Source organism: Rattus norvegicus, chromosome 7, assembly GCF_021556685.1.
Source record: "Rattus norvegicus strain SHRSP/BbbUtx chromosome 7, alternate assembly SHRSP_T2T, whole genome shotgun sequence".
NCBI classification, from domain to species: Eukaryota; Metazoa; Chordata; class Mammalia; order Rodentia; family Muridae; genus Rattus; species Rattus norvegicus.
The window spans coordinates 141,362,292-141,383,692 of NC_141540.1; the positions used below are offsets into that span (position 1 = coordinate 141,362,292).

The 21,401-nt window shown below is 51.2% G+C and overlaps 1 protein-coding gene and 1 long non-coding RNA gene across 6 annotated transcripts in view; one reads left to right on the forward strand and one right to left on the reverse strand.

The window, feature by feature from the left end:
* Positions 1-2,980: 2,980 nt before the first annotated feature.
* The window catches only part of Bin2 (bridging integrator 2), a 30,742-nt gene continuing 12,321 nt past the window's right edge, over positions 2,981-21,401 (reverse strand). For 3 of the 5 annotated variants that reach the window (XM_087558543.1, XM_087558542.1, XM_087558541.1), the window contains 9 exons: positions 17,126-17,180; positions 16,777-16,871; positions 16,236-16,331; positions 13,632-13,739; positions 13,330-13,415; positions 11,072-11,147; positions 10,178-10,260; positions 7,512-8,241; positions 2,987-3,372 (listed from right to left, as the gene is read on the reverse strand). In XM_087558543.1, coding sequence (XP_087414669.1) covers positions 3,340-3,372; positions 7,512-8,241; positions 10,178-10,260; positions 11,072-11,147; positions 13,330-13,415; positions 13,632-13,739; positions 16,236-16,331; positions 16,777-16,869 — 1,305 coding nt within the window. In that variant the 5' untranslated portion in view covers positions 16,870-16,871; positions 17,126-17,180 and the 3' untranslated portion in view covers positions 2,987-3,339. 5 annotated transcript variants of the gene reach the window in all.
* On the forward strand, positions 11,110-15,818 carry LOC148004986 (uncharacterized). The gene is made up of 2 exons (XR_015626048.1): positions 11,110-11,786; positions 12,677-15,818. It is a non-coding gene; the product is annotated as an uncharacterized LOC148004986 (long non-coding RNA).

Here is a 21,401-nt window from a genome sequence, read left to right on the forward strand (position 1 = left end):
AGGCTGTCCTCAGGTTCCATCCCACTGCCTCAGCCTTGGTATTGCTGGTACAACAGGTTGGCACATCACACCCAGTCTATACTCTTACCCAGCCTGTCAACACTGTCCTTCAGAGCCTGGGGGCGGGGACTGGAGGATCAGACCTCTCTATGAGGAGTCAAGTGCACTGAGGACGGACACAGCCCCATGTGGATGGCCAGTGTTCTCCAAGGGTGAAATGTAAGCCTTGGAAACTGGAGCAGCCATCCTTTTGTCAACAGACCTCTAGGGACCTCAGGGCAGACAGGAGACAGGTGACATTTATCTTTGCCTGGCTTTATTGGCTTCCTTGTGCTGCTACTGGGGTGGCAGTCTTTCCGTGCCCTTCCCTTCTTCCTGGATGATGTCTGGGTAAACAGTTCAGTTCCCGGCTGAGACTATCCACCCTAGCCAAGTGTGTGGGCCCTTTTCTACCCCCTTGGACGCTTCAGCAGGATCGAAGTAAAGTACCGGGATCCCAGTCTGGTACATTTTTCACTCCAGCTGTGCCTCTGTTGTAGCAGTTACTGACGTCTCCCTCCCATCAGACAGGAAGTCCTACAATTTGGCTGTGGCCTACTCCCTCAAAGAGTTCCCATTTTGTAGGGGTGGGGAAGAGAAACAAGACAAAGACAAACTCCATAAGCAAAAGGCTTGAACTGGATTTCTCCAGTTTTTTGTTTTTTTTTTTTTTTTTTTAAAAACAGCACCTCACATGTTCCACAGTGGCCTCAAAACTTCCTATGTATCAGATAGCAAAGGAAGACCTTTATGTTCTGATCCTCTCACCCTCACCTCAGGACTGAGCTTGGGGGCGTGTGCTGCCCTGTCTGGTTTCTGTGGTGCTGGGGATCAAATCCAGGGCTTTGCGGATGGTAGACAGGCATGCTACCAGCTGAGGTGCTGGTGCAGCTCAAGGGTTTGCCAGGTGGTGAAGGTGGAGCAGAGGAGCCCGTATTCCCAGCCTGTTCCTAGCCTTCCATGACCCCCTGGTTAGCTTGGAGTAGGGATCCTGACTGCCACAGGAGGGAATGCCTTGTGGGAGAGCTAGTGGGAGCAGGCAGTGAGGTTATTTGAAAATCTCTCGGGAAGCACCCTCCCAGGACTACTCTCCTCCCATAGAGAGGAGACAGCCCGTGAAGGGCATTCTTTTGAAACGAGAATGGGAGGACTTGATTTCAGAAGAAAATGATGCGTAAGGGTTGGGGTCCAGGAAACTGTGTCTGCACGTGGACCCTCCATTGTAGCATGTGCTTGCTTGCTTATCCTGGTGGCCACTGAGTGTGCACGTACACATTTGTCACAGGGCCAGGAAAGATTGTCCACTGGCCCTGCAGAGGCATCTGCTGGATGGAAGCTGGCTTATCTGCACCCAATGCTTTTTGAGTATCAAACGGTTTGGGAAGTATTGATCAAGGAAGCATTTTTCTTAATGGATAAGAAGATAACTCAGTTACCAGCCTCTCCCTGTGCCGGACTGTGTACTATGTGAAGAAGTAGAATGGGAAAATTACTCCTAGATGTAAACAGAGGACCCCGGTTCCTATGTGGACACGCTTACTGGAAAGTCCTGTTTGTGCCTCAAATTCTCTGTGTCCTGTGTTAGGGGACTGTGGGCCCTCTAGCATGTGCTCAGGGCACAATTGGTGTAGATAAACAGTCCATAATAGTACAGTAAGTTGGCTGGGCCTCCACCCATGTACACGCCCATCGAATAACCCTCGTGACAGTAAAAATTATGGTGGCTCGTGATTACCGTCAAAGGCCCTCCTCCTCCCCAACCCACCTTCCTGTCAACAGACACCATGTCACGTTGTCCCCTGCCCTAGCGGTGGCACCATTCCCACGTCCCTGCTGTAGAGTGGTCACACTGTGCAAAAGGAACAAACCGGTTCTTTCTCCAGTGCACATGAATCTGGGGAGGATGTGGTGGCCAGGCTGATGTAGCTATAGCTGAGGCCAGGCCAGGCAGACGATCACTCGCTCCCCCTCCGTGGATCCCCTGGACTGGTCTTGTCTTTTCCTGCGCCTAGCTGTTCTTCCAGCAGCTCTATGAACCGCCTGTCTGCCAGGGTATTTCTTCGTCCTCACCTGCAACCGGGGGTCCGGATAACTGAGGTTTCCACCAGAGGGTCTGGATAACTGAGATTCCCTCTGTACTCAGTTCCAGAGAGTGACAGGGCCAGACTCCTCTCTCTCAAGTTTATTCTTGGATAATTTCTCACCAGCGTTCACACACCGTGCATCCCCCTCTAAAGCTCGTCAGCCCTGGCAGCTCTGTTCGGTATCCTGGGCTGGTGCCGTGACTCTGTATTTAGCACATAGGAGGTTCTCATGGCATGCTTAGGGATGGCTGGTATGACTGTCAACCTTACTAAGAACAAAGGTAGGCTGTGTGTGGCAGCACACACCTGTCATCTTAGCATGTTGAGGCAGGGGCAGAAGGATACGAGCTAACCTGGGCTACTAGAGACCCTGTTTCAAAAGACCAAAGATGTGTGGGGTGGGGTGGGGTGGGGTGGGGTGGGAGGGTGGGGAACATACGAGCAAGAACAAAGGCAGAGCAGGTGACAGGGCTCCAGGGGCCACAGTTTTCACAGATGTCTGCTCTGACAGCAAATGACAGCACTTGGCCTGGGACTTGACCCTCTGTTTAATGTCATCTCGGCCGCATTCCTGTCTGCGCCCCCCTCCCCTTCCCCTCCCTGCCCCACCCCACATAGCTGCATCCATCTGGTTCAGACCTTCACTCTTGGGCACCAGACTGTAGAGATGACTGACAGGCTCCGGAGGAAGCCACAGCATTTGCTGCTGTAGGAATGCCCCAGGATGGGGGAGCATTCAGAATAGCATTCCAGCCAGGGCACTGGTGAGCTGGGGTCAGGTGTGTGGCTAAAGCCTTCCGAACCTGGGCAGAAACCATTACCCCAGCTAAGTGGAAAATGGCAGTTTGGGGCAAGACTCCACGCCTAGTCAAAACCACACTTTATTTAGTAGTCTGAAAAATGTTTCCGCTTTAACTCTTGCCCAGTGAGTGGTGGGCTGGACGCCTGTCCCCCAAACGTGTGGACGCGCCAAAGGAAGCTTTTCCTTGGCGTCATTACAGCCCTGCTTCTATTACTGCTCAAGCCCCTGGTAAAAAACATTCCCTGTGTGTGGTGCCTTCCTCCCTCAGGCTGCTGCAGACTCCAGCAATGGCAGGGCTCCGAGGGCACGGATCCACACTGCCCGAGAACGTGAATTTCGTGAGGCTTGTACCCATGGCCCTCGGCTTCAGAAACTTCTCTGGGCAGACGAGGTCAGGTCCTTGGTGGTTTCTCTTCAGAGTTCTGTGTTTTCATCATTTGAAACTACCTGGGAGGGAAACACGGTTCGTTAGATGCTGACCTAACTTTTTTCTCTTCAAATCCCATGTCGTGCTGCGCCTGTGGCACTGGATGCTGGGGTTACCCCAGGAGGAGCTGCTGGCTCTGTGCGAGGCCTCACAGCCTCTGTGATAGAGTGGCAGCAGCTATTCTAAGGCGCTGGCGCCATTCACTAGGAGGGCTGCTTAGGTGTTCCTCCAGAGGGTAATTTGTGGCTCCGTTTTACATGACCATTCTCGATCAGCTTCTGAGTTTGCTATGCTGCACTGTATGTGTGAGTATTTTTGTATGTTCTGTATAACATCACTTTTTAAATCAAGTATACACAGGCTGGGGAGAAACCACGTGAACACTGGGCAGGTAACACGGGCGCTTGTAATCCCAGCATCCAAACTAGGTGACTTTAAGCTGCTGATTTCCTGCCCCTCCCAGGTACTGAGATTACAGTTGTGTGTCACAGTTCTTGGTCTGTATGCTACTGAGGAGTGAAGCCAGGGCCTCATGCACTCTAGGTCCCCAGGCCTCCTTACTTCTTCCTGAGGCTGGGGTTATCCTGGTGTTTACTCTGGGATCTATAGAGAGGTCAATCTGGGGGCTGATGTCCTACAAGGGCAAGAGTTCTACCAGTGAGAGAAGCTCAGCTTCCCTGGTCTCCCTGGACGGTCTTCCGGGCCTTATACTTTCCTAGGGTTGTAAACACACAGAGGGCCTGAAACAGTAGGGTAGGCTTTCCTCTGTGATGTTTTACAGATTAATTTAAAAAGGGGAAGAAGATTTGGAGGGAGTCATGGCTTGCAGGCCAGAAAGTCAGGACTTTGGCTTGTAGACGTTATTCCTCGACCAGATACACCTTGCGATTGTGATCTGTGTGGCTGGCTCTTGTCTACAAATCTCCAGGGGAACGTTCTAACGACTACTGGCTACTTTCAGACTGGCTGTCCTCAGGAGTACACTGCAGCGCTCACATCTAAGTGACCTTAAACCACAAGTGGTCAGTGAGCTGGAGAGGGGCAAGAGGCATGACGGTTTCTTTAGTGTGTGTGTGCGTGTGTGAGCGCATGCACATGTGCCTGACACATTTGGGACAGCATTTGGGAGTGGGGTCTCTCCCTCCTCCATGCAGACCAAGTGTCTGACTCAGGTCATTGACTCGGCGGCAGGCATCTTTCCCTGCTGAGCAGTCTTGCCGGCCCTTTGCCATATTCCATGAGTCAGGGTCTCTCTGAACTTGGAGCTCACACTAACTTGGCTAGTTTGGTGGCCACTGAGCACTAGGGCCTTTCCTTTCTCCAGTCCCCCTACGTCACCAGGTCTGTTTCACATGGCCCTGGGGATCCAAACCAAGGCCCTGAGGTTGCACAGCGAGCACTTTAGTGACTGAGCCATCTTTCCAGCTCCCATAATAGTTCCTTTAGGGGAAAGTTGGGAGACCAAGAGCAGTAGATGGCACTGTCAGGGGGCTATGTGAGGAAGGTCGAAACATGCTTTTTGCTCTGAGTGGGAACACAGGTCACTCAGTGGTAGAGTACTTGCCTGACATGTGTAAGTTAAATTAAAATTTAACTGAGTAATACACACATATACTTACACACACACACACACACACACACACACACACACGTACTCAGTTACTGATGACTGTCAACTGCCATGTGACTAGTAACTACGTTTCTTTTTCAAAGGAGGGTTTTATCGTGTGTGTGTGTGTGTGTGTGTGTGTGTGTGTGTGCGTGCGCGCGCGCATGTGCTATATGTGGTGTGCAAGTGTGTGCAGAGCCAGAAGAGGGTTTCAGATGTCTGCCCCTACAACTCACAGTCGATCTTTGAGAAAAAGACTCTCCCTAAATCCAGGTCTCAGAGTTCTTAGGTTTGGCTGGAAGCCCCAGTGGTCTTCCCATCACCCCCCAGCTTGCAATGCGGGTGAGGTATCTGAACTCCAGTCCTTATGATTATACTTCACTCTCAACTGCTCAGACATCTCCAGCTCCCGATCTGTTTAGACCGGGTCTTAGTCTCCGGAGTGGCTTCAAAGTCACCACGGACCTGAGGATGACCTTGGACTGCTGGTCCTAGTGCCTCTACCTCTGTGGTGCTGGTATTCTAGGCCTGTGCCACCATACCTGGTTAAAAGTGCTGGGTATCAAACCTGGTTAACGGAGTGCTGGGCATCAAACCCAGGGCTTATGTCCGCCAGGCGAGGACTGACTAACTCATCTGGCAAGATCCCAAAGCGCTGTCTACTGTCTTCACCCATTTTCTGAGGAGAGCCAGGAATATAGGAGGCTCAGTGGCTGTGCTTGGGGAGTCAATCCCAGTGCTGCATGGTCAGCCATCTCACTGTGACCCCTCTACAATGACATGACCACAGAGCTCCACGTCTGTCTGAGCTCTGCATCAAGGGAGGATGATCACTGTTGAAGGTAGCCCGTTCTGTTGTGTTTTCCTGTCAGCCCTCTGAGCACCCTGCTTTCCGGGACAGTTTCTTACGCTTCTCCTCATCCCGGCCTTGAACCTCGAATCACCTGGCCCGCGTCTTTCAGGCACTGTGTCTGGAATCCAGGCGTGTCCCAGCACTCCCAGCTCCATCCCACTTTTTGATATTTCATGCATTTGCTTATTTGCTTGCGTGTGTGCATTCGTGACTGTGTTGAGAGCACACGTGTGCCGTGTCAGGGGATGATGGAGGGGGTCAGTTCTTCTCCACAGTAGGTTCCAGGAATTAAACTCCGTCTTCCGTGGCAAGCACTTTACTTGCTGGCCTATCTGTCAGCCCAGTTCTTTCCTCATTAAGATTTGCTTCCTACGTGACTTGAACATGGGCCTGGAGGGATGGCTCAGTAGTTATGAGCACTGGCTGCTCTTCCAAAGGACCTCGGTCCGACTCCTAGCACCTACATGGTGGCTCACGACCATCTGTAACTCCAGTTCCAGGGGATCCAATGCCCTCTCTGGCACCAGGCACACACACAACAGGTACATAGAGGCAAAACACATACATACACAAAATAAAAATTTAAAAATAGAATAGAAAGAGCCATAACTTTAAAACTTTGGGGTGAAGGGCTGCAAAATAACTCAGGAGAGACACTTGCTGCCGAGCCTGATGAGTGGGGTTCGAACCCCACCAGGCACAGCATTAGTGGAGGAGACCGACTGACGCCTATCCTTGGACCTCCACACTCAGGCCACCATGCATGTGTACCGTCACACGTTCACACGTACAGAGGATAAAGAAGTATGTTTAAGAACTAACAGGGTGAGGAGGGAGAGCAGGCAGTGGAGGGCACACCTATGATCCCAGGACTCAGGAGGCAGAGGCAGGTAAGTCTCCTATGGGTTTCTATGGGCTTGAGGTTAGCCTGGTCTACACTGAGTTCTGGGCCAGCCAGAGTTTCACAGAACAAAGCAAAAAATATTCTAAATACTCTTAAATTTAAAAAAAAAAAGTGCCCAAGGCTTTTGTCGTTTGTTGGGTCCTGGTGGGGCATCCAGAGCCTCCTGCACAAGCACTCAAGACACTGTGCACACCAACCTGAATTTCCAGCCCACGGAGGAAAATGTGGAGACCCTAAAACACTGATTTTGGGGGTGGAAGTGGGGCATCCCGACTACAGTGAAGATACTGGAAAGGACTAGAATCCTAAACAGAAGACGGGAATGGGTGGTCCTGCACAGCAGCACTTGGAAGGCAAGGGCAGGGGTCACTGGGCCTGGGCTAGAGTGAGTTCCAGAGTTCTAGGCTGGCCATGGAGATGGGGTGAGTAAATGTCTTAAAAAACAAAATGCAAGGAAACAAAAGACAACTCTCTCAAAGACACCTGCACTTTGTTCTCAAGTGCCTGTCTGTCTGTCTGTTCCTTTCCCTTAAACCTTATGCTTACACCAATATTAAAATGTTTCTTATAAAAGCTGGACTCGGTGGCCCAAGTGTTTTAAGCCCAGCACTCTGAAGAGGTGGGCAGATCTTTGTGAGTTCCAGGGCAGCCTGGTCTACAGCAGGCTCCAGGACACCGGAACTACACGGAGAGGCGTCCTGGCTCTAGTAAATTAAATAATAAATAAATAAATAAATAAATAAATAGGCAAACCAAACAAAGTAGAAAAAGATCCAACCAGACCCCCACTTGCCTGGGTGGCGCTCTTAGTGGAGGAGGCATGTGGCTCTTTGGGGCCCGAGCTGCCAGTGCCCTCCTTTTCTCCGGTCTCTGGGGGTTCTGGATCCGAAGAGGCATCTGAAGAGGCCCTGGGGTGGCATGCCTTGGAGGCCTCTGCCGATCCTGGGGGGCTGGAGAGCCCACCGCCTGAGGCCTTGGGTGGTGGAGGCCTGCTGGGCGGAGCAGAGGTCCGCTGGACGGACGCTGTTCTTTTGCTCTGTTCTGCCCCCTCGCTCGAGGCGCGGGCACGGAGGACCACTTCCCCGGGGGGAGAATGCTCCTTCCCGGTCTGACCCCTGCCCAGGGATGAAGTTGGGGAGCACGGGGCAGCTTCCTCCTGGGACTTCACCTCAGCTGCAGGGGAGGCCGGGGCCAGGGTCGGGGCTGGGGTCGGGGTGGGGCCGTTGCAGGCTGCTAGAGACTCTTCTTCGTCCTCATCTTCGTCCTCATCTTCCTCCTCCTCTGAAGAGCTTGTTTCAGACTGGTCTTCGTCCGCTTCCTCATCTTTCAAGGACTCTTCGCTCTCACAGCTATCCTCTCCCACTGCCTCAGAGGTCAGCTCCTCTGCAGTGGCTGACACAGACTCACTCTCACTGGTTACAGAAAGAGCATTGGGGCTGGTAGGTGAGGTCACGGGGCTGACGGGGCTGAAGGCAGTACAGGTTTGCACCGGGGGAGAGATGACTAAGGAGCGCCTGCTGCTGCTGTGGAAGGAAGGGCATTCAAGCTTAGAAGGGTCACACGCCCGCCCGCTGCCACCTGAATGACCACAGTTATCACCACCCACAAAGCCGTTTACAGTGGCGTTAGAAGGTGAGCACAAGTGTCAGTAAAGCTCCTTAAAAATAAAGTAAAAGGTACCACAACACTCCATCCACACCACTCTCTCAGTCTTACACCAGTGTGTGGAGAAAAAGAAGACTGTCGAGAAGCCTTAGAAATACATACTTTGACCTGTTCCGACCCTGCTTGTCCTGGGTGTGAGGTCAGAAGTGGGGGTGGGAGGAGGAGACACTTGGTTTCTTTCCTGACTGGGATACTTTGTTGATATAAGGCTTGGGGGCAGGAGGAGAGGAGACACTTGGTTCCTACCCTCATTGGGCTTGGTGGGGAATGATACTTTGTTGATATAAGACTTTTTATAGTGGTAAGTTTAGAAAGCTTAAACATAAACGTGTCCCTGAAGTCTATAATACTCCCTAAGTGTGATCCCCATTCTTTTGGTCACAGGGCCGGTCTCAGTGCCACCTGGCCCTTACTTATCTTTGCTGAATCCCCACTGGCCCCCTAGCGTGTCAGTCAGTACTGCCTACGGAGGCAGGCTTTCTCTAGGTGGGGACAATCGATTTGAAGGGCAACCTGTAATATCTAATGAGGCTGGCGAGGCCCATCGACGGGCCCTGTATCTTAGTAATCCAGTCCACACAGGTGCTAAAGGAACCCTAGGTGATGGTCACAGGGAGAAATGCGTGTGTTTATCACAAGAGCGTCTGCGGCAGCAAGAAACTGGAAATCCCCCAGTGGTTGTTTGCAGGGCAGGTGGTAAATCATGAGTACCAGATGCAGCCTGGAGAGCCGCACCAGTGACATGAGTAACAGGATAAACATCTCAAAGGATGAGGTTGACCTCAGAGACCCAGTGAGGAGGACCAGTGGGGTCTGGGAGTTCAAGACCACCCTGAGCAACTAGTGTGGACCCCATCTCAAAAGTCTGCAGAAAAATATAGGCAGTATAAGTCCATCTACATGAAGTTTTAGAATGAGGGGCTAGTAGGATGGCTCCAAGGCTAAGGTTCTTGCTCTCAAGCCCCGAGAGCTGGGTTTGATCCCAGGCCTCAAAGCTTAGAGAGAACCAACCTCCAGAAGTTTCCTTTGACCTCCACATATACCTGTGTTTCTCTCTCAAGCCCTCCAAACCACCCCTCTCTCTCTCTCTCTCTCTCTCTCTCTCTCTCTCTCTCTCTCTCTCACACACACACACACACACACACACACACACACAATAAATGCAGTAAAAACCTTAAAAAAATATAAAACAATATCTTCTGTGTATGAATATAGGTATAAAATAAAAGTAAGACATGCGTAGAAATAGCAAGTCCTGGACTTACAGCCATTGCCTCAGGCAGAGGTGGGGACAGAGTGAGTGGGGGAGGGGCACGGGAGCTTCAGCTGTGTTTACAGTAGCTCCTGTCTTTCCAACTCCTTCCTCCCTGACTGCTCTCACTCTATAGCACAGGCTAGCCTGAAACTGTGTCACTGTGGCCTGGCTGGACTCAGATTTATGACTGTTTTGGCTTAGGCTCCGAAGCCTAAGTCTGGCTGGTGCTATAGATTACTGTCAATCTTCTTCATCTCTAGTCATACCTGAACCTCTGATGAGAGACCAAACAGCCATGAGCAAGAGCACAAGGCAAGGGCTGGCGTGGGGGTGGGGATGGAGACACCGCGTGTGTCCACACAGGGCGCACGTGAAGCAGGGCTGCAGGCACTCACCTTGACAGGCACTCACCTTGACAGACACTCACCTTGACTGACATGCACTCACCTTGACTGACAGGCACTCACCTTGACAGACACTCACCTTGACTGACAGGCACTCACCTTGACAGACACTCACCTTGACTGACAGGCACTCACCTTGATAGGCCCTTTACCACAAAGACTTTGTTGGAATGCTGCTTCTCCAGTTTGCTCATCACTTCATAGAGACTGTGGTTCAGCTAGAGCCAGGAAGAGAAAGGAGAGGCTAAAGGGAACCTTGGCCATTCCCTTCTCAGGCAGCTTTCCCAGTCAAAACCTCCTCCACCCCACCTGGCTCCCTTACTCCTTGGTCCGTTGTTCCCTGCCTCCTCCCTTCTGCTCCCCTCAAGGCAGCTCTCTCAGGCCAGCTCCCTCAGGGCAGGGCAGGGTCTCCCTCAGGGCAGGGTCTCCCTCAGGACAGCTCTCTCAGGGCAGGTTCTGACTGGAGGGTGTCCCTTTTCTCAGGGCATCCAGGGGAATGACAGTTCGTGTTAACATGAAGCAGGTCCTAAGTTAGCGGAACGCTGTGGAGGGACCTGTGTCTGTCTGTGAATGCAGAAGGAAGCTGCATAGAATCCTGTAATGTACAGCAGAAACGCTGTCACAAGCTCACGTTCTCTAGCTGCGCGTCATGGACACTGGTCCCACTCCACTTGAAACCCAACTTGTACTTGAGCATCACCCTCCCCACTCTAGCAACAGCCAGAGGCCTCACTGCTCTGCTCCCAACACCAGTTCCCTTCCGTAGGCCCCACCTCCACGTTCGTGCAGGAGCTTGGGTTTAGAAGCTTCTGCTCCATCAGTGATGGGAGATGGATGGGGCCCTTGGAGGGAGAGTGTGCAGAGATGTACATTTTAACAGCACTCAACACAATCAGGCAAGCGCTGTCACCTCATCCGGCGATAAAAGCTAAACTGTTCCCAGTGTCTACAGACATTGTTGAAGTGAGGCCTACCATGGATCCACCAGAGAAGCCCACTGAGGAGCCTCAGCTGGCCAGTGCTCCTCACCTTGCTCATCTCCCTGTAGAAGACGTCTCTCAGGTTGGAAATGTTTTGGAAGACGGTCACGTAGCAGCCAATACGACTAGGGGGAAAAACACAAGCACATGTGAGGGTAGTAGGGGGCCCGGCTAGCCACCAGGGCTCTCCCAAGAACAGCGGCTGCCTTCCTGGACGAGGATGTTCTGGAATCCGATTCAGGACAGGTGGGCCAGGAGTGCAGAGAGGTGAGGGGGGACAAATTAGCCCAGGCTGACACTGAAGTTTAGACTGAGTCTAGTTTCAGAGTTTAATGGCTGGGTGTGGCAGCACATGCCAGCGCCTGGGAGGCAGAGGAAAGTGGGTCTCTGGGTTCAAAGCCAGCCTGGTCTATGGTCTACATCTCACTTACTTACTTTCTTTCTTTTCCTTCTTTCCTTTCTCTCTCTCTCTCTCTCTCTCCCCTCTCTTTCTGTTTTGAGCTTTTGAGGTATTAATATAGAAGAAGCTGCTTTGCAGAATTTTTTTTTTAATTTTTTCTTTTTCTTCTTTTTTTTTTTTTCTTCTTTTTTTCGGAGCTGGGGACCGAACCCAGGGCCTTGCGCTTGCTAGGCAAGCGCTCTACCACTGAGCTAAATCCCCAACCCCTTTTTTATTTTTTAAATACTTATTTTATGTCTGTGAGTGCACTGATGCTGTCTTCAGACACACCAGAAGAGGGCATCGGATCCCATTACAGAGGGTTGTGAGCCACCATGTGGTTGCTGGGGATTGAACTCAGGACCTCTGGAAGAGCAGTCAATGGCTCTTAACCATTGAGCCATCTCTCCAGCCCTTTGCAGAATTTTTAAGAGAGGCCGCCTAATTATAATTATATAACAAACGGCCATTCGTTCCCTTTCATCAACACACAACTTCTGTGTACGTATAACACAACAGAATTCTCCTATAAACAGGTCAGAAAGTTTGTGTCTGTAACAGGGCAGGGGTTTCTGCGTCCTGTGTTTTTTTTTTTTTTTTTTTTTGTTCATTTTTTTGGAGCTGGGGACCGAACCCAGGGCCTTGCGCTTCCTAGGCAAGGGCTCTACCACTGAGCTAAATCCCCAACCCCGCGTCCTGTGTTCTTGCTGAGACCATTTCAGGTCTAACTGACCCTGATGGAGAACCCTGTGGAAAACTCCCTGACTCTAGTCTAGGACCAGAGGTCAGGATGTCCTAGCTAACACACCGTAGGCTGTCTCTGTGAAACCCATGTAGCTAAGCGTGTAGCTTGGTTTCTGTGAACTGCTTGCTTCTGTTCCGAAACCTGCTGATCAAGTGGTCTCTGCCTTCACAAACCCTCATGGCTACCCCTGGGTCCCCAGGTACTTGGCTGTGGTCCCAGTTGGCTGGAATAAAGGCTTTCAATTGGCTAAAACTATGTCTGGGTGGTCATCTTTGGTGGGCTACCCATAATGCACCGGAACAAACTATTTTCCCACTCTGTTTAACTTTGGAGACAGATAAATGTAGTCAATAAAAGACTGTATCATGGGGGCTGGAGAGATGGCTCAGAGGTTAAGAGCACTGGCTGCTCTTCCAGAGGTCCTGAGTTCAAATTGCAGCAACCACATGGTGGCTCACAACCATCTGTAGTGAGATCTGGTGCCCTCTTCTGGCCTGTAGGCATATATGCAGACAGAACACTGTATACATAATAAGTAAAGCTTTACAAAAAAAAAAAAAAAAAAAAAAGACTGTATCATAACAGCTTAGCATGGTGGTTATGCCTGCAACCCTAGCACTTGGGAGGTCCAGATGGGAGGATGGAATGTCTAAGGCCAGCCTGGGCTACATAGCTAGCCTCTGACTCAAAGAACGGCTGGCTCGAGGACAACCTGTACACAGTGCAGTTCTCCTGCTGTCATCGTATTAAAGCACACTTGGTGTGGGAGAAATGAGATGTGGGCGAAGTTTCTCTTCCACTGTGCAAAATATACCTGGGACGCTCTTGTCTACCACGAAGGCATTCCTGACATTTGGATGACAAAGCACTTTACTCTCCTACCCCACCAGCACCTCGTCCCCAAACCTGAAAAGCTGGTGGGGCAGGGATGTGACACAGGGATCTGTGTCACAAGTCTAGAGAGATAAGGACGCTTGCTAATCACACATGTCACTTCAGGGCAGAGGCAGCATCCTACTCTCGGACCAGGGCTCTTTCCACGACATCCCGTGTCTGGACCATCAGGCGGTTTTGTAACCTGCTGGTCTAAGCAGCTGGTCCCATCTTGAACGTCAGTCATTACCTGTTATAAAGAACAGGCAGCTCCTCCAGGAGTTCCTGGTTCAGGTCTTCAAACACAACCTGGGCCTTGCTGAAGTCTTCTTCTGCCTAGATGATGGAACAGGGGCTGGAGGCTGCTCCTTCACCCTCTCCACCTCTCCCCTCCCTGCCCAGATCCATATCCTCCTCCTCGGTCACAGGACTCGGACTGCCCTTACAGCAACAGGGGAAAACCACCCAGGAGTCCACCACGCCTGTACTTGCTTAGCACAGCTGCCTGCCTGTCCCTTCTGGGCAGGGGGAGCAGGTCGTCTGACTTCTCACCTTGGCCATCTTGGCCTCGTCCTTCTTCTTAGCATTCTGTACAGCCTCCAGGTGGTGTCGGGCACTATCGTAGTCGACCAGTTTCCGGCCCCGCTTGGCAATTCTCTCCTAGCCAGGGTGGTGAGAAAGGGTGGAGACGAGGCTGGCCAGGGTGTGGGAGAGGACCAAGCAAAGACACCAGATTCTTGGACTTCTAGTAAGCTGGTGAACTTCAAGGTCCCTCATGATCTCAGGAAAACGGGGGTTCTCAGCTAGTGAAGCCTGTACTAAGAGTTCAAGTTTCCTACAAGCCTATTTATTATAAACTAGTTTGGCTTCCAGGAGAAGCAACCTCAAGAATTCCACTAAACTGTAGGTCAGGATTCTGGGTCTTAGTCCTCTGTCTGCCGCTGACTAGCCTTGTGGCCTACGCTGGGAGATGTCTCTTTTTGAACCTTGGTAGCCTACACAATTATTATTTTAAGGACAGATGCTGAGCATGAAGTGCCCTATGAGCTCTAAGCACACAGAGCCCAGAAGCTGTTGTAAGCAGAGAAAGTTTATGTAGTTTCCTCAGGACCAGAAGCTGTGCTGGGAGAGCAAACTTGCCCATCTTGTCTGCCGGAACTCGAAGAGATCTCTGCAGCTGTCTTTACAGCTTCCTCACTGTTCAGTATGGGACAGCATTCTGTGCCTCTGCACTGTCCAGGACCAAAAGTAACCCAGGGGCTGGGGAGATGGCTCAGCTGCTAAGGACAGGCTGCTCTTGCTCAGGACTGGGGTTCAATTCCCAGCACCCACATCAGGTGGCTCACAACTACCTCTAACTCTAGTTCTAGGATATCTGATACCTTTTTCTAGGGTGCAGTTGGCGTGCACGCGTACACACACAGACACACACACACAAATCTAATTTTAAAAAATGAGGAGGAAAATGCTTGGTGTAGTAGCATAGGACCTTAATTCCAACACTTGGAAGGCAGAGGCAAGCAGGCCAGCCTGGGCCTTAGGTCATTTTGATACAAGCTAGATTCATCTGAGAGGAGGAGCCCCAACTATGAGAATGCCCCCATAAGAGCAGGCTGTAGGGCAGTTTCTTAACTGGTGATTGATGGGGGAGGGCCCAGCTCATTGTGGTTGGTGCCATCCCTGGGCTGGTGATCCTGGGTTCCATAAGAAAACAGGCCGAGCAAGCCATGGGGAGCAAGTCAGTTAGCAGCACCCTCCATGGCTTCTGCAACAGCTCCTGACTCCAGGTTCCTTCCCTGTGTGAGTTCCTGCTCTGACTTCCTTTGGTGATGAACTGTGGTGTAGAAGTGTAAGCCAAATAAACCATTTCCTCCCCAATTTGCTTTTGGTCGTGGTGTTTCATCATAGCAATTGAAACTCTGACTAGGACAACTACACAGTAAGACTGTCTCCACACAAACAAACAAACGAACAAACGAACAGTGATGTCATTCAACTGCTGCTTGGACAGAGAACAGAGCACTGTCTCAGAGTAGATGTCATCTTACTTTTGGAAAACTTAAGCTTAAAAGTTAAGCTTAATCATTAACATACATTTGAGAGAGAATGTTGGCTTCCTCTTAGTCTGAAGTCAGTACAACAGCGTAGATGATTAACAAACTTAGTTGAGTAAATTTAAAACAACATTCTGAGGCCAGAGAGGCATTAGCTCCGTCAGCTATTTCTCAGATCAACAAAAAGGGATGCCCTAGCCAGGCACGGCGACACACACCTGTAATCTCAGCCCTTGGAAGGCTAAGGCAGGACAGTGCTGAGTTTCAGGCCAGCCTGGGGGCTTTCAGGCTGGAGAGATGGCTCTGCAGCCATGAGGGCGCTCTGTTCTTTCAGAAGACCTAAGCTCAGCTTCCAGTGCCCATGTGAGGTGGCTCATAACCGCCTGTGACTCCCGCTCCAAAGGACCCAGTACCTTTGGCCTCCAGGGCACTGTACCCATGTGGACACGTCCAACACACACACACACACGCACACGCGCACACACAGAGGGATCCTTGACCTGGTTGGATCTGCTTTACTCATCAATTGAGCTCAAAGTGTAATTCACTGACACTGAGTGTAAACAGCCTGTCCTGACTTTTGTCAAGCCCTCTCCCAGCTTCATGGCTAACCATGGGCTCAGGTGCTTTTTACAATGTTAACCCTGCTGTGTTTCCTAGCTAGTGTGGACTGTCCACTGTGTTTCCTAGCTAGTGTGGACTGTCCACTGTGTTTTCTCTCTAGTGTGGACTGTCCACTGTGTTTCCTAGCTAGTGTGGACTGTCCACTGTGTTTTCTCTCTAGTGTGAACTGTCCACTGTGTTTTCTCTCTAGTGTGGACTGTCCACCGTTGTTTCCTAGCTAGTGTGGACTGTCCACCGTTGTTTCCTAGCTAGTGTGGACTGTCCACCGTTGTTTCCTAGCTAGTGTGGACTGTCCACCGTTGTTTCCTAGCTAGTGTGAACTGTCCACTGTGTTTTCTCTCTAGTGTGGACTGTCCACTGTTGTTTCCTAGCTAGTGTGAACTGTCCACTGTGTTTTCTCTCTAGTGTGGGCTATCTACTGTGTTTCCTAGCTTGCGTGGACTGTCTCCACCTTGCCCCACTCTGCAGAATGAGTTACCTTAACCTCACTGAACTGTGACACATAGTTCTCCATGGTCCTCAAAGCCTGGTCAGCCAGTTTCTCTTCATAGTCTTCCCAGAGGAGATCGTTGTTCTGTGGGGTCCGGGTAGAGAGTTGTGAGCGCCCTACTTCTCCACAGGCTGCACCAGAGAACTCCCAACTCTTTCTGCAGAGAGCTCCTCTGAAGCATCGTGCTTAGAATATCATGTCGATCTCAAGGAGAGGGAGGGGCGCCACTCCACTGCACTCAGTGGGTGTACAGGGGGCCCTTGGCCCCACAGGGGCCAGGAAACAGTTAACTACAGGTGGTCATTATTCTAAACCAGCCCATCTTCAAGGAGACTTCTCTGTGACCTTACAGGGAGGGAGGAAGATAGAGCCAGCTGCAACTGCTTTCTATGGCTTAGAGACTGAGGCTCTGAAACAGGGAGTGAACGTGGCCCAGGTCGCCGGTTCCCTGTTTCCCAGGCCAAAGAGGCTCAGCTGAGGGGAGATGGCAGCGCATCCTACGTCTGTGTCTTGCCCAAACTGCTCTTACCCCCACGATGGCCTTCAGGTCCTCATGCCCATCCCAGTCGCTGTTGTAGATCTCCTGCAGGGTCTCTGATACTCTCTTTGAGCTCTCACGCATCACTGAAAAGAGAGAACTCAGTCCTACCATCAAGTGCCTCAAAGCTGAGATGTGCTCACCGGAGGCTAGAAGGATGGGTCCTCAGTAAGGGAAGCTTGGTGGGGCTGGGGGAGGAAGTCAACTGTGAGGCCCATGGCGGTCCGGAGGTCAAGGGCGGCTCAACAGTGAGAACCCTGGGTCTGGCTGTTCTGCGTACCTCAGCCTGCCCAGTCCCTGCATCAGAGTGTCCGTGCATCCTTCCATGCCAAATACCCACCTTTGACTGCGCTAAGGAAGTTCTTCAGATCTTTGTACAGCCTGTGGCCCTCTGCCTGAAAGGGAAAAAGCAGCTTCAGTAACTAACAGCATCTGTCTGGAAGGCGCTCCAGAGGTCGGCCTGGGGAGGAAGGCGGAAAGCAGAGCTCAGGCCTGGAATTTCTTCAGGTGACCCCGGTGACCAGAGCTGCCCTTTCTTGGACAAGCTGCAGGTTGTCTCTTTGGGGTCAACGTACATGCTGGGATGGTGGAAGTCCCCACTGCACGGGCGTGGACACACACACTGCACGGGCGTGGACACACACACTGCACGCATGTAGCTTCTGCCTCTGCTTAGTCCCTTCCAGGGCACGAGAGCCTGTGCCCAAGTCCTGGAATGAGCTCCCTGGGTGTGGCTGGTCCTTCCCGCCACCAGTTCACCAGGTTCCTTTCTCTCCAAACCTCCACACAGACACTTCCTGCCTCCTGGGCAGTATTCCCTCACTTGCCTTGCTCTGCCCTCCCCTCCCTGCACAAGTTGGCTTCTACTCCAAGGCTCTATAGCTATCTCCTGCCCCCTCAACCCCTACCTCCATTCCCCCTACCCCCATGCACTCAACCCATCTGCCTTCTACCATCCATCCCTGCTCCTGTGTCTTGTGTCTTGTCTCTTCCCCATCCCTTCTTTTCTCCCATCTTCCCAGATCTGTCTCTTTCTTAAAAAGAAGGGGAGCCAGAGAAAGATCTCTGCGTGTGCTGGGATGGTGGATGCCCTCACTGCACGGGCGTGGGACTCTGCACTCCTAATCGAATCCGATCTCAACCTGAGGAATGAGCCTTGATTATGACACCTGTTTCTAGCCTCTGCTTTGCTGCTGTTCGATGACAAAGTCTTTCCTCTTAGTCCGGGCTGCCTATGCTCCTGCCTCAGCTTCCTAAATGGTGGATATTCTCTTCCTCCTTTCCTCTTCTCTAAAGATTCATTTTTAGTTTTTAGTTTTTTATTAATAATCTGTCTGTCTCTATCTGTGTGTGCAAACTTGAGTGCAGGTGCCCCAAGAGGCCAGAGGAGTTGGGCTGACCTAGAGGCAGAGCTACAGGAGGCAGCTGTGAGCCATCAGAGGTGGATGCTGGGGATGAAGTCGGGTCCTCTGGAAGAGTGGTACTCACTCTTAACTACTGCGCCATCTCTCCAGTCTTATCCTGTTTTTTAAAATACCTCCAGGAAACGGAGACTAGTAACCTCCTGCCCTGGACAGTGTTCCTGTGTGTTAAATGCTCTGTGAGAAGGCTGCCCGCACTTCAGTATCTGTACAGGATAAACATATTCTTATGTGCATTAGTGTTCCACTTGCCTGTGTGTATGTGCACTGCCTGTGTCCAAAGACGCCAGAAGATGGCGTTGGATCTGCTGGTGCTGGTGTTACAGATGGTTCTGAGTGCCCACGTGGGTGTTGGGAACCAAACCCAGTCCACCGCAAGAGCAGCCATTGCTCTTAACTACTGAGTACCTCTCCAGCCCCAGGAGGAGGCTGGTGTTCTCATTGTTATCATGTGTGTATGTGAGTGTGTGTGTGATGTGTTTGTGAGTGTGTGTGGTGTGTTTGTGAGTGTGGGCACACATGTGCTGTGTTGCACTTGTGGAGGTCAGAGAATAACTCTTGGGAGCTGACTCTCTCCTTGTCACTGAGTGGAGGTTGATCCTGCTGTCCCTGCCTCACTGCATGCTCAGGAGGCTTCCTGCTGCTTCTACTGGGCTCACTTCCCGCTTCACCCTAAGAGTGCTGGGATCATAGACTGTGTGTGTGTGTGTGTGTGTGTGTGTGTGTGTGTGTGTGTGTGTGTGTGTAGACAGACAGACAGAGACAGAGACACTGGGATTATACTGCATCCAGATTGCTTTTTTAAACATGTGTTCTAGAAATCGACCTCAGGGTGTCACGGCTGCCTGGTCAGCACCCAGTCAAACATCTTGCCAGCCCAGAGCTCTAACTTTTCTTCCACGCCAACTCGAGGACAAACCCTCTGCTCCTGTCACCAAAGCTGTCCTCCTCAGTGCACTGGTTATAACCTGTTCTCCCCCAACTCCCAGTTCTCTCCTACGTGGGTAAACTCCAGTTTCTCAGATCGGGGTGGAGAGGGAGTAGAGGGCCAGATGTGACATTTGGAGCCTGACTTCAGGGATGTGAGAGGGACTGAGGTATGGTGCCAGTCAGCTCATGGGTCAACAGACCAGTTCAAGGAATGGAGTATTTGAAACCTAGAGATGTTATGAAGAACACCAGGAAGTACTTAATGTGGACTTGTTCGTTACTAGAAAGACTAGTGACTTTTTTTTTTTTTTTGATTCTTTTTTTCGGAGCTGGGGACCAAACCCAGGGCCTTGCGCTTCCTAGGTAAGCGCTCTACCACTGAGCTAAATCCCCAGCCCCAAGACTAGGGCGGAAGTTCTACCTAATAACCGTGTACACAGGAGGTCAGAGGACAGCTGCAGAGGTGGGCTCTCCCTGCCACATGGGTACTAGGGCTTGAACTTACATCACTGAGATTAGCAGCCGGGACCTTTACCCTCAGAGGCCCCTGCCAGCCCAATAATCACGATCCTAAGAGCTTTGAAAGAGGTTTTGAAGGTATAAAAATTAGTAAAAGAGTTGGAGATAGGGCTCAACATTTAAGATCAGTTGCTGCCCTTGCAGAGAACCAGTGTTCAATTCCCAGCACATCTACTGTTAACTCCAGCTTCAGAAATCCAACATTTTCCACTGTGTACCTACACATGCATGTGCGTCCATACACATACACACATACACACACACACACACACACACACACACACACACACACACACACAGGACAAATCTTTTTTTTAAAAAAAATAAATGAAGATTTAACACTCTTTCTTGAAAGACAACAGTATAGGCTTAACTTTTCACTTCATCATGAGAACTTGGTGTCAATTAAAACTATGACTGATAAGAGCTGTCCGACTGGACGGACCATGTGGCTCAGTGGTTAGGTTAAAAGTGTGCGACGACGTTTGGAGGACCCGAGTTCGGTTCCCAGAGCCCAGAACAGCAGCTCACAACTTCCTGTAACCTCTGTCAGCTCTGGAGTATTGGACAGCCTGTCTGTCCTCCCCAGGGCTCGCGTGCAGGTGGCAGGTCTAGTTGTAGCCTGTTGTGAGCCCAACATGAGTGCTGGGAACGGAACCTGGGTGTTCTGTAAGAGTTTTACACCCCTTTTTAAAAAAATTTTTATTTATTTTTATATATGTGAATACACTGTAGCTGTTGTCAGACACACCAGAAGAGGGCATTGGATCCCATTACAGATGGTTGTGAGCCACCGTGTGGTTGCTGGGAACTGAGCTCAGGAAGAGCAGCCAGTGCTCTTAACTGCTGAGCTACCTCTCAAGGCCCGAGCTTCACACACTCTTTTTTTTTTTTTTTTTTGTTCTTTTTTTCGGAGCTGGAGCTGGGGACCGAACCCAGGGCCTTGCGCTTCCTAGGCAAGCGCTCTACCACTGAGCTAAATCCCCAACCCCTTCACACACTCTTAACCATGGAACCATTCACGTGCCCGTCTTCCTTTGCACCTGTTCTTTCTTTAGAAGAGGACAGGGACGTGGCGAGGGTGTAGGGCGGGCTTCAGGGTGAGGGACAGTACTGGGCACTGTTTAATTTTCAGACCCGTCCATCTTCCCCTGAAATGCCTCGGCCAGGTCATCCCAGACACTCTTCTCTGGCAGATAAGACTTCCACAACTGGGCTCTCCTGTCTGTCTGTCTGTCTGTCTGTCTGTCTGTCTGTCTGGTTGCCAGGCACTTGGCTCTATTCTCAGCTAGCAGGTCAGTCTGCTTCTCCCTCTTCAGTTCCCTTATCTGGTGTGCAGAGCCATTTCTATCTCTGGATCTGCTGATCTCATCACTCCTGCCTTCTGAAACTTTGCCAGTTCCTTGGCACTGCCATAAAGAGTGGGAGCTGGTTCTTCCTGCCCCTTATACAAACGGCTGCCACCCCGGGGTAGTGAACCCTTCTCTCTGAAGCTTGATCGCAGCTGTCAGTTCTGCAGAGCTGGGTTCCAGCAGACCTCGGGACAGAGTCAGAACAGCAGGAGGTGTACGGGGAACCTTGAGCAAGTGTGGCCTGATACTCAGCCATGTGGGAACTGTGCTGTAGTGAGATACTCCTCTGAGCAGACAGACTGTATTATAGAGAACCTCAGCCATCCCCATGCCGAGGTAACACTGACGGAGCCTGGCCCTCAGGGCTACAATACACACAGAGAGAAGAGCCACG